The 12,852-nt window shown below is 35.1% G+C and overlaps 1 protein-coding gene across 23 annotated transcripts in view; it reads right to left on the bottom strand.

The window, feature by feature from the left end:
- The window catches only part of LOC127854237 (eukaryotic translation initiation factor 4E transporter-like), a 78,723-nt gene extending 66,274 nt beyond the window's left edge, over positions 1–12,449 (bottom strand). For all 23 annotated transcript variants that reach the window (XR_008036994.1, XR_008036995.1, XR_008036997.1 and 20 more), the window contains exons 1-5: positions 12,091–12,449; positions 8,610–8,750; positions 3,116–3,186; positions 1,847–1,977; positions 752–911 (exon numbers count right to left, since the gene is read on the bottom strand). Coding sequence is in view for 6 of the 23 variants with exons in the window: in XM_052389258.1 (XP_052245218.1) it covers positions 752–911; positions 1,847–1,977; positions 3,116–3,186; positions 8,610–8,735 (488 nt within the window). In the remaining 17 variants the exon portion in view is untranslated. The remainder of the gene's footprint in view (positions 1–751; positions 912–1,846; positions 1,978–3,115; positions 3,187–8,609; positions 8,751–12,090) is intronic.
- Between the last annotated feature and the right edge of the window lie 403 nt (positions 12,450–12,852).

Below are 12,852 nucleotides of genomic sequence, written 5' to 3'. Positions count from 1 at the left end.
GAGACAAATTGTAAAATGTCACAATACTGAAGAAGGCTAGATATTTGGGTAAGCACATTCTCTAGTTGTTTTTTATTTAAATAAGAATTTGAAAAATTTTGAGAAGTCATTTAGTCTCGTCGGCATTTTAACGCAAACCCCCCCCCCCCAACAAACCAAAGTTTATCATGGAAAATTATCATTGATTCAAATTAAGTTTTTCGACTTTAACTTGCATAGCAATTGTGAATTGTTTGGCTATGAGTTAAAACGTTGTCGACTGGTAACATATTAAACATAAATTCACACTTTTTCAGATAACCATTTTAAATAACTATGTTACTTGATATCGAATATTATGTAAACAGAGTATTACACGTTAGCATATTTATAAATGGAAATACACATTTATTTAAACTACTTTTGAATTTGAGAGTAAATAAAATCATTTATATTTGCTAAAAACATTAACAGCAAATAAAACCAGTCCTACAGTATTAGATAGCCACACGATGTTAGACAATTAATAGTTTTATTGTAGCGGATTTGCTCCTAATGCTCTCAATATGCTCTCATATACGCGTCGTAACAGAACAAAATTCTTTGACTAATACATCCCTCAGTAATAGAAATGAAATTTTTGGAGAAACTAATGTCTTCAAAACTATTCAGAGAATGAGCATGGACAATCATTTCCAAATGACTTTCAACGCCTGTCCCATAATCTCTTTGGGTTGCCAGGTACCATGAACCACTAAGAGGACCCCCCCACCTGTCTCGCTCTGCCTCTATGTTGGAGAGGGCCCTCTGCAGTAACGGCTGCTGGTGGGACACGTGACATCCTGTGCCAAAGCTGCGGCGCTGGGGACTGAGTACGATGATGTCCTTCTCCTCCTTCAGGCGCTCCTTTGGGTCAGCAGAACGCTCACTCCCTGCATACGCAAGAACAACACACTTGAGTTTTGGCAGAAAGAGACTTATCACCCCAAACCACTTTGTTTGGGCGAATAACTCAGGAATATGTGGATTACTGATGATTAAAAGTGCTTTGCACATTTAAAACTAATGTTGGTGACATAAATGAACGCAAATTTCAGTTGTTTTGATATGAAAATAAGAAAACAAGTACCTGTAACTCAAAAAATATACTATATCTTAAATTAAACAATAGTCAATGCAATCACTATGACACTACATTGTAAAGAAATTTAGTGAACTATGTCTTAATCAAGCATATTTTACAATAGACTTAAAGATAAAAGCCAAGTAAAACAATACTTTCAGGCTATCTAATGTTGTCATAGCCTTAGAAGCTGCTGTTTATATTTCTAATTATACTAGAATGAACTTCGAAGAAGACTTGCATGAGACTTGAGTTGGATTTATTGAGTGCAGATACTTATGCTATTAGCAACTGACCCAATCATAGGTATAGGGATAATGGCTGTTAGAATATATAAGCCGCGTTCTGAAAAAACTGGGCTTAATGCATGTGGGTAAAGTGTCGTCCCAGATCAGCCTGTGCAGTTCGCACAGGTTAACCAGGGACGACACTTTCCGCTTTTATGGTATTTTTAGTTTCAAGGAAGTCCCTCCTTACCGAAAATCAAGTTTAGATGAAAAGTGCCGTCCCTGATTAGCCTGTGCGGACTGAACACGCTAATCTGGGATGACACTTTACGCACATGCATTAAGCCCAGTTTTCTCAGAACACGACTCATATTCATAACCAATGCCAATGCAAGTTATGTGGATTGGTTGAGAATCAAACCAGTGGTCCTCAGAACTGTGGTGCAATGCTTGTAGCATCTTAGCTAGCTGGCCAAATTCTTGAAACGTTGAACATAAAACACAAGCAAAAACTAACCTGAATTTCTTCTGAATGTTTCCCGCCTGTTTTCTGGCATGGTGAGGGGAGACGGTCCCCTAGACCCACCCCTGCTGCCCTCTGCACTGCCACCTCGCACCCAGCGCTCAGGGTCCCAGATACCTTCTACTCTGTAAGATAAGACAAGCATACAACGGTGTTTTAAATCTCAGTCTTGCGGTTTTTTAAACAATTTACAAATCAAAAATAATATATGCTCTAGGTTGCTTCATCAAAAATACTTATCTTGAAGTAGATCAAACAAATTAACTATTTGTAAAAGTACATTTATCGCGACAATAAAAGTGGTTCAATATACTGAAAGCAAAACTTTCAAATAAAACAGTTATACCGGTAATTCAACTGCGCGAAAAAAATCAATTATGGTCATTTGAGAATGCAAAGAAACATTTACAGTTTTTAGTAATTAATTAATTAAACGTAGTTATTTGTTAACATGTCGAAATATTTGTTCTGACAATATTAAGCATGAAATGCACAATTTCAAAAAGGATTACACAAGGTTGCCATCATTCTCTCCTGAGTAACTTGCCATGATTTTTCGGTGGAGGAGTACACTTAAAGGACTGATTAGTGTGGTACATTTAACAAGTAGCAGGTTACCGATTTTGGTGCAAAATAAAACATCCAAACAAATTACAGATACTGATTATCACTTGCGTATTTATAAAATTCTGACTTACAAATCGGGATTATGTTATAAATATTGAGTCCAGTGCAGAGGTTGATACTAGCAACGTTTCATGGACAGTCGTCAAGTCTACTGACGCAAACCTGGTTGAGTCAGAGGCTGGTTTTCCCATGGAACATGGTCTATCGACAGAATGCCTTACAGATGGATATCCTCATAAATGGCTACGTAAGTTACAAATAAATAAACAATAAATCTAACTGAAACTTCTAGAGTGTCTTAGTAACTGTGGGACACCTATGACTTTTTTCTTATAAATTTATAAATACGTGTTTTTTTTAGGACACCAAAGCATCTTGTCTTAAGTAAGGACAGACAGATATGGTTAATATAGCCCCATTTACTAGCTTCCAGTGGCTATAAACATAAACATATCAGGCAATCAATGCTGTCAAACTTATGCCCATTCAATTCAACACAAAGGAAACAAAATAACGGTGAAAAGCGATGCACATTGCCTTGTTATATGAACCATTATATACATGTATTTTGAATGACAATGGTTCTGAGTTGTCAAATACAGCAAAATCATTAAGCTTCAAGGGGCTGAAACTTACATGAACTCCTTTTCCAGACACTCAGGTATGGCCAATGATGCAGGACACTTCTGCATTCCATACAGCTCATCCTGCAGTAGTTTCAAATATTCTTTATCAACAATCCACATGCTATCTATTTATATTCTATCTGAATTGCTGTAATGTAGTGATCTACATATAAAACAATATCAGCAATGTTATTCCAAACTGGGAATAGTTCCGGTTGGGAATAAATACATGTAGCGCATACAACACTGACATTGGAAACATTTTAATTGTGAAATCCAACATATCGGTTTCATTTTTGGAAAAATTAAGTTTCCCGGGTCATTTGCAACTGAAACTCTTCACAAGAGTCATGTCCAATAACAGAGAACCTGACTGATGCACTATTGGGCCTGGTTTGACTGGCCTGGTTTGACAATGACTCTGACAATACCATGAAACCATAAACAAGAGCACCGCATAATGGGTGCCAACGCTCGGCTGCCGGTGCATTTTTTAATAAATGAAAGCTTGTCAGAATTTTTTAAATCTTTTTTTAGAGGTCACAGTGAATTTGACCTTTGATCTAGTGACCCAAATATGGGTGAGGCATGTAGAACTCATCAAGGTGAAGCTACATATGAAGTTTCAAAGTTGTAGGTGGAAACACTTTGATTTTAGAGCCAATGTTCAAAACCTTGACAAAATGTTAAGGTTTTAGCACGACGTGGACGGCGGACACGACACGAAGAGCTGGCTATGACAATACCTCGGGTTTTCTCCGAAAACAGCCGAGCTTAAAAAATCATACTTAACCCTTTACCACTCAGAAGCAAAGTGAAAATGGCTATTTGCAAAAAGCATAAAACCAGTACCGCCAACAAGTAACTAGTATGTCTACTAGCACAATCCTGTTGAGTACACAGCGATATTTTTCCTTCTTTATAAATGACCGGAAAACTGAACTTTCCCAATAAGGAAAAACTACACATTTCCCAATTTCTGTAAAAAAATCAAAGGTTGAAGGTTTCTAAATTTTTTTATATATGTATCTTTTCAGTGATTTTTTTTGCTTTAATTTGTTACAGCCTGTGCCATTTGAATTGGGAAAATAAGCGCGATAAACCGTGAAATTGGGAAAAATAGCGCGATAAACCATGACATTGGGAAAAATTAAGCATCATAAATAGGATTATAATTATCAGAAGTGATATTATTTTTAAGTGCATGTTCAGGGAGTTTTCTAGAAAAGGAGTCTGGTCAAATTGTTTTTTTTTTAATCAATAAAAGTGGCAAGTTTGGGAATGATTTATGGACAAAAATGACTAAATTCAAGTTATATATTTTGTAAGATGTTTAAAAAATAAAGTTGAGATCTAGATTTAAGAAATCATAATTAAGTTATATGAGACTTCTTTCTAAAAAAAAAAAAAAAAAAAAAAAAAAAAATTTTTTTTTTTTTTTTTTTTTTTTGAAGTTGGGCTTTTTTTGGGAAATTTTGGTCAGAATTTTGGGAAAAAACGTGTATTTTTGCGATTGGGAAGCAGCCGAAATTCGGCTGTAAATTTGAGCAAAAAAAATCACTGCTTTTATAAATAAATAAGATGCAACATTGTGTTAGTTTCCCTTTGCAGCTCTGTGGCTTGAACCTAAGTAAATATAATATTGACAACTTGAGAGAACAAGAGATGTGTTTGTCAGAAACACAATGCCCCCTAATGCGCCGCTTTGAAAAATGTTATTTTTGATCTTTGACCTTGAAGCATTACCTTGACCTTGAACTTCCACCACTCAAAATTTGCAGTTTCATGAGAACGCCGCTTTGAAACAATTTTTTTTTTTACCTTAGACCTTGAAGGATGACCTTGACCTTGAACTTCCACCACTCAAAATGTGCAGCTTCATGAGATACACATGTATGCCAAATATCAAGTTGCTATCTCATGGTTCAAACAGAAATCTCAAACCTAAATTCAAGCACTTTTCAAGGACTTTTCAAGGCTAAATTTTCATTTTCAAGGCCGAGAAACGTTCCTTAGTTTCCTTAAAAAATGCATTTTCACGCAAGTTTAACACAGTAAATATCATTTATTTGCTCAAACAAATTAAACTTATTCCACAATAACTCATACATGTTATTTCTAGTTATTGCATACATGTTTTCCATCCTTAACTCAATGAGTCTCACATACAGTTTGTCAACCAGTTCCGGATTATCAGCAGTTCCGATTAATTTGTATTTAATTTTCCATAATGCCCCAATAAAAACAAAATGATAAGTGTCTAAGGTATACATTAGGTAAAAGAATAAATTAACAAAGTTTTAGCAAGAAATCTTTTGTAAATAGCTTACAGGGTGGAAAAATGCAGCAAAAAGTTAACCGGAACTGATTGAATGAGTTATGTTTTGAAATGTGCATATGGATATGGAAGGCTTTATTATTTTCAAATAAACATTTTGCTGATTGAAAACAAATGCTATGACAATGGTTTGTAATACTAATTCTGTAAGTTAAATGATTTTTAATAACTTTCCGAAGGGTGAACTTTAATTGGCTATTTTTGACAAAAAAACTGCATATGCCATCTGCACCCGATTGTATAAACAGTTAAACCGGCGGTTAACCACATACCGGCGGTTAAAAGTCGGTAACTTGTTGGTTACTGGTCGGTAATCGTTTGTATAAAATTGGTTAAGTTATACCGATCGGTTAACACCCAGTTAAAACATACCCTGCTTCTCTAGGTGGGTAAGTACAAGTAACCGAGAGGTAACTTACACAAAATGGCCGCGGCGCGCGACATTATAAAAGCTAACCATCGACAACCTTGAACATTTCGACAAGTAAACAGACAATTGCAGCGACTGACACTTTATTTGACTTAATTTACAGGGCAATACGTTTTCCGACTTCGGACGACGAATTTAAGGACGCGCAGAACGTGATTTTTTATATAATGTTATGGATATGCCGTGTGTGATCCGATGCATCAATGGCGACCATGTTAAAATCATTTCTCAGAAAACAGTACAAACAAAAACCAAAACACGTTCAAACTAGTATCTTACCTTTAATAATCCCTTTTAATAATACCTTTAATAAAGAATAAACGTTTTTGCCGGGTGATTCTAAACTGGTTGAATGACTGTATGTATTTACTTTTTAAAGTTATTACAAGCAAACACATTGCTTCTCAATTTCATGTTTTCTTTGTAGGTTTCCGCGCTTTCTCGTGGCTTTTCAAAGCGCTTTCCCGCATCCCCCGACACCAATGGTCTTCATACAGACCCGACTATGTGCTTTTCGAATGTCCTTTGTTTTCTGTACCCAGTAATATTCAGTTAATCACCCTGGTTTGAAACGACACTTCCCCATGACTGTGTTTTCACTCGCGAAAATTGATCACAATGGAGAACCTCTGACGTAGTACACATAATCTGTGACGTGAACACATAACGTTTCGTACTCAATTGTATACGAAACCTATATTTCGTACTCAACTTTTTGCGCGAAGGAATTTATGATAAATTTTCGTAATATTTCCCTTAAGAACGATTTAAGTTTATAATTAAAGCGATGATAAAAGTAATTTTGAGCAGAAATAAACATTTTCAAGGCTTTTTTACATGAAATAAGCACTTTTCAAGCACTTTTTCAAGGCCAACCTTTGTTCAAGGGCTTTTCAAGCCTAGGACTCGTTTTCAAGCACTTTTCAAGCCCTGTGCGAACCCTGTATCTTCAATATTGAATACAATTTCTATTTATCATTTGGAAGGTATAGAAATCATCTCCCTTTAAAGGTTATTACTTCCCTTGAATTTTTTTCAATCCAACCGGGGGGGGGGGGGGGTTCTTACAGTCAATTATGACCATGTAAGACATCACTGACAACACCAAGGTCTGTGGTTTAAAAGAGATCATAGCCAGAGTTGATTATGTATCTATGGACACAATTCCACAGGTATGTAATGAACATCAAAGAAATTATAATTATATCATTTAAAAAAAAACTTTGAAAAATCAATCATTTGGGTTATAAATAATCAAAATAATAAATCTGTACAGTAACTGTGAAAAGAACTTCAATTCTTGGTAAGGAAATATATAATATGAGATTTATAATTATATAAATTACTTCCCTTGAAAATAATTGTAACAAATCTCTATTTTTAGTAGCAAATAATTAAAAGCCACTACCGTTACAGTAGATTCACCACTCAAATTGTGCAGCTCCATGAGATACACATGCATGCCAAATATATAAAGTGGCTATGTTCAATATTGAATAATTTTCTCCCTTTTTAAAGCTTATTACTTCCCTTAAATCTGTATTTTTTACCGTACATAAAGGATGACCTTGACCTTTTACATGTACCACAATGTGTTTGTCAGAAACACAACGCCGCATACTGCGCCACTTTGATTTATTTAACAAAAATATATACGTGGGCAGGTCAGATAACTTAAATGTCCATTTAAAGCTTATTACTTTTCTTGACTTTGTTTTTTCGACCCTAGACCTTGAGGGTTATATTCACCTTGAAATTTTACCACTCAAAATGTGCAGCTCCATGAGATACACATGCATGCCAAATATCAAGGTGCTATCTTCATTATTTAACAAGATGTGTTTGAGAAACACAATGTCCCCCTATATGACATTTGACCTTGAAGGATGACCTTGACCTTGACCCTTCACCACTCAAAATGTGCAGCTCCATGAGATACACATGCATTTCAAATATAAAATTGCTAGCTTCAATATTGCAGAAGTGACATTACATGAGCAATTTTGACCCATATATTTGACCTTGAAGGATGACCTTGACCTTTCACCACTCAAAATGTGCAGCTCCATGAGATACACATGCATGCCAAATATCAAGTTGCTATCTTCAATATTGCAAAAGTATTCATAAAATAAGCGATTTGGGCCACATATATTTGACCTCTGACCTTGAAGGATGACCTTGACCACTCAAAATGTGCAGCTCCATGAGATACATATGCATGCCAAATATCAAGTTGCTATCTTCAATATTGCAAAAGTTATTGCAAATGTTAAAGTTGGCGCAAACCAACCAACAGACCAACCAACCAACAGACAGGGCAAAAACAATATGTCCCCCACTACTATAGTGGGGGACATAAAAAGTTATGGCCAATTTTAAGTTTTTTCGGACGGACAGACTGACATACTGACTGACAAGACAGTTCAACTGCTATATGCCACCCTACCGGGGGCATAAAAACCAAATATGCCAATTTCCCAATATGAAGATTTCACGACGTGAATTATCCCAATTTCAGGGTTATATACTGACAACCACAGTGGAAGCCTTGTATTTAAATTTAAATAAGTCCAATTCAAAAATAAGGTTAATTGCGAGGTCAAAATGAGGTAACGTGATGTAAGTGATGCATAAACAGGCAAGTCAATATACCCCTCTGTCATCAGTAGAAGCAAAAATAAGTTAAAAACAGTCTAATGGCTGAACAATTGAATAGTCAAAGTTGCTACATACAGCAGAATACATGTATGTTGGCATGGTGCCAGGGGTGTCGCAGCGCATGGTCTCATGGTCGATGGAGCGTGGAGTTCCTCGTCCACTGCCTGTCCCTGAACTGCCCCTGTCTGACTCACGGTCCATAACCAGGGTCTTACCCTACAAAATATACAAGAACTGTAAAATACAAGAACTGTAATACAATGGGTTATTAACTGGGCACATTAACATAAACTATATACAAGATACAACATGAAAATGTTCACAATGAACCATCATGTTGAGTCTATTTTTGGGGAGTTGACAGTTTGGGCCACAATTTTCTCATTCAACATTTCAATTCTTTTAAACACATCATAAGTTTAAGTATTTACATTACATTTTCTATATTTTTTTAAGAAACTTACAAGTACACGAATGTGTTCTTTTAGATTAAACAATTTTATTATTTTGTGCATAGTGGATGGGTATCACAGCATGAGACTGATTTAGAAGCATATTTAAGCCGACCTTGCAAGCTTAAATATTAAACTTATATTTTGGAAGTTGATGTTTTTAAAACCAGGGTTGGCATATTGACCGGTCAATACTGGTCATTACTGGTCGATTTAATATTATAGTCTTTAAACATCACAAAAGGAAGACTAAGCTTTTCTATATTAATTAATCATTATTCTGTAACTTTTTTTTTAGGTATCCATTGTAAAAAATCTTTAAAGCTGTAAAAAATTACTTCTTAATATTTATGTAAATGGCCTAAAATACATAAGAACTAACTTAAAGGCAATATCTTTATCGCAGTGTATCACATCTGTTACTGAAGTGTTATTACTATTGTAGTTACCATTGTATTTCACTGATCTATTGATATATCTATTTGATAAGCAGATGGACAAACAGAACTCTTGTGTTTTCTAGGGTTATAAATCTGTCCCCTAAGACAATGACCAAAAGCCAGGACTCATGTTCTTTTAAATTTGACACTAGCTCATACAAAACAATATTAACTTTTATATAACATTAATTTATGATATTGACTGTGTACATCAGACTACTTGCTGTATTATGTATATGTATGTATACATGTTATATATATGTAAACAAATAAATCAAATAAAGATGAAAACTTGCCTCTTATCATTTGTAGGTAAATTTTATGGGCTACCAAATATTTTAACTGGTAGCCCAGAGGGCTACCTGAAAAATAAGAAATTTTTCAGACACTGCTTAATTGGTAATAAAATGCATGCAGTGTTATGTCTCTTACATTGACAATGAAGCAAATCTATCCTTTTTTATCTCAAAAACATTGAATATACTTTTGATAATTCACATCATTGGTGTGTCATAATCTTTATTTTGTTAAATCAAGAATTTATCTGAACATTCATTAGAATTGAAAAAAAAAGGTCAATTAACCAGAAAAATCCAATTGACCATCTTTGACTAATTTGCAAAATTTAGAGAGATTGACCTACAAATTGCATGAACAGGTATAAAATAGTGAGTATTAATAGCTTAAGACATTAGTGGCAACATGTATGTTTAATTTATATTATCAATATTGTTTAATTAAGCATAAATATTAATCAAAATTGGAGGTAAAGTTCAAATGCCCAGTATTGACCACTTTGGGAGTATTTACCGGGGCAGTTTTAACCTGTAAAAACCGCCGGTTAAAACCAGGGGCGGTTGATTGGTGTCAACCCTGGTTACCATTCATGTCAGTGCCAGCCGCGTACCAAATCAGAAATCAATAAATAAAAGACCTTGCAAAATCCGTCACAAGCAAAAGTATCCATACAAAGTAGCTGTATCAATATTCATTCTCAAATGATTGTGCACTCCAACAAATTCTCCCTGGCCCCCCCCCCCCCACTTAAAAAAAAAACTTATTGGATATACACTATGTCAATTATCCAACTCCCAGCTATTGAATGACCTTCTGGGTCTCTGGGAGTTGCAACTGGTAACAATATATTTCCTAGATATGTGCCGCCCACATTCTCTTAATTGGTAATATTAGCAACACAAACTATTTCTGGCATGAATAAACACTAAAAGATCATATATTTATCACTATTGCGCAATTTAAAAAAACTTACGTGATATGGTGTGCTCGCATAGTAATGATATCAATCCAAAGTTTCAAACATGTCAACGGTTCATGAAAATGTGTAAGTTTTTGCAATGGAAAACGCAGAGTGTTCAGAATTTGAAAATACACATGTACGCTTTCGATTTTCTCCGGAATACTCTGCGAGAAAGATTTCATGTCTTATCAACCAACAGTAATACACCAACTTTCTCTGAAACCGCTGTAAGATAGATCGAATCGTTAATTCAAAACTTCGGCTTTCAGTTTGACAACGGTTTTTGTGTTAAGTTTTTGTTTTGAGTTTTTTTCTACAAATGACTTGCCAATTGATGTCGATGATAACAGGTATTGTGTTTGTCACAATGTATTAGGTTTATTGAAATCAATTTTATAGACATATGTGAGAAATTATTTTTTGTCATTGAATTTGTTCTCATCAAGAAGAACTCTGAGCAGTATGTATGTATTCATAATAGCTCAGATCATTCAACTTCAAGAAGAATTAGATACCCTGATCTCAAAATCGAGATTTCATGAATAATCGGTAGTTGCAATAATTTAACTCTCAGCTTTATAACCCAAAGGGTTGCTGAGAATTGCAATGCGCCGTCTATTGTCAAAAGGTGCAAAATCTCATCACCCTGCAAAGGCTTAGGAACACTGATACTGCAAAAACTTATCACCGTTTACCTGTTTTATGCACAAACTTAAAAGAAACAAATAATTGCTTTTTTTAACTTCGTTATTCTTTCGTACGCTCTAATGACCATATTAGAAACTGTTGTAATGTTGCCGACAAAACGTGTCGCTATCTGTAAGGTTGCATTACACCAATATGTTCCACATAGTGATATGCGGTGTACCCGTTGATAACGATGGTTTGAGTCATTGAATATTGAATATTTATACTGTTAGAAATTTCAAAATGAAAATGACAGCAAGAATCGTGTGCTGAAATATCAATGTGTTTTTTAAGTTGCATGCAATGGATAATGTCAGTAGGCTTCCATTCAGGTAAACTTAATGTGTTTATGAAGTTTATTCATCGCTTTCCTTAATTGGTAACGAACGACGTCTGTTTAGTGATGCGCACGAAATTGGTGTGCAGATTTGCGCTCGAGTTTATTAAGGGGTGCATATGGATTCCCAGAGCTGCCATAGCAAAAATTATCAAAGGCTCCGGGAGACGAGTACATTTATATGGACTAGAATAATCTGGATAATTGACACCCCTGAACAACTATTTGTCTCCCCTTGTTGCACTGACCCTCCTCCAGGTTGCCATGCTAAATTGTCTGCTAAAAAATCTTCTTGAACCTCGTTTCGAGTATATCATTATTTCATTGTTGCTATTTTATATAGAAACTTTGCCAGAAAATACGGTACAATTCAACTACTTACCGTTATCGAAATTTGCTCTTCACAGGTGCGCTCACTTAGTTTGTTGATACTATATAGATACTCAACACAACAGAGGAACACAATTTCAAAGTACTAATAAATTGTGATTTGTCAACAAGTTTTGAAAGACTATCGTCAGTATCGAATGTGTTGTGCTCGTTTCTAAATTGTTTGTGGAATGGAAAATTCGGACTATGTAGCAAGTTATAAACCATGTAAATAGGCGTTCAACCGAAATGGAAATAGCATAAATGTCATTATGTTACGAAATGTTTATTTACAATCAAACATATTAGCTTTTGAGAAAAACAAACGATGTACAACATTAGAAAATTTACGTTCAAGTGCCCGGATTTTATTAAGACCCGAAATTAGACAAAAAGCGGCAAGCAATCGGTAAACATACACTAAATCCCCATATGAATGAATTCTAATATATTGCAGACATGTGTTTTACACGAGTCTTGAAAACACACACACACACACAAGAAACAGAAACATGTATATCATTTAACAGACATATTTAATGTGTACATTATCCGCCAGTTAATAAGTATTGCTCCTCTACACTCCAAATGGTCACCTAGTCACCGACTCCATTGGCACAGATCTTTGTAAACCAGTTTCAATCAGTTTTCACCAAGGATTATTGTTAACAAGAGACAACATTACTCTCAGGTAATGAAACAGAAAACGACCCTACACTTGTGATTAGTCAAGAAGGTGTGCACAACAACTAAATAACCTTAAGGTCAACAAAGC

Source organism: Dreissena polymorpha, chromosome 1, assembly GCF_020536995.1.
Source record: "Dreissena polymorpha isolate Duluth1 chromosome 1, UMN_Dpol_1.0, whole genome shotgun sequence".
Lineage (NCBI taxonomy): Eukaryota > Metazoa > Mollusca > Bivalvia > Myida > Dreissenidae > Dreissena > Dreissena polymorpha.
Note: the sequence above shows the minus strand (reverse complement) of the source record. Positions and strands in the feature narration are given on the sequence as shown.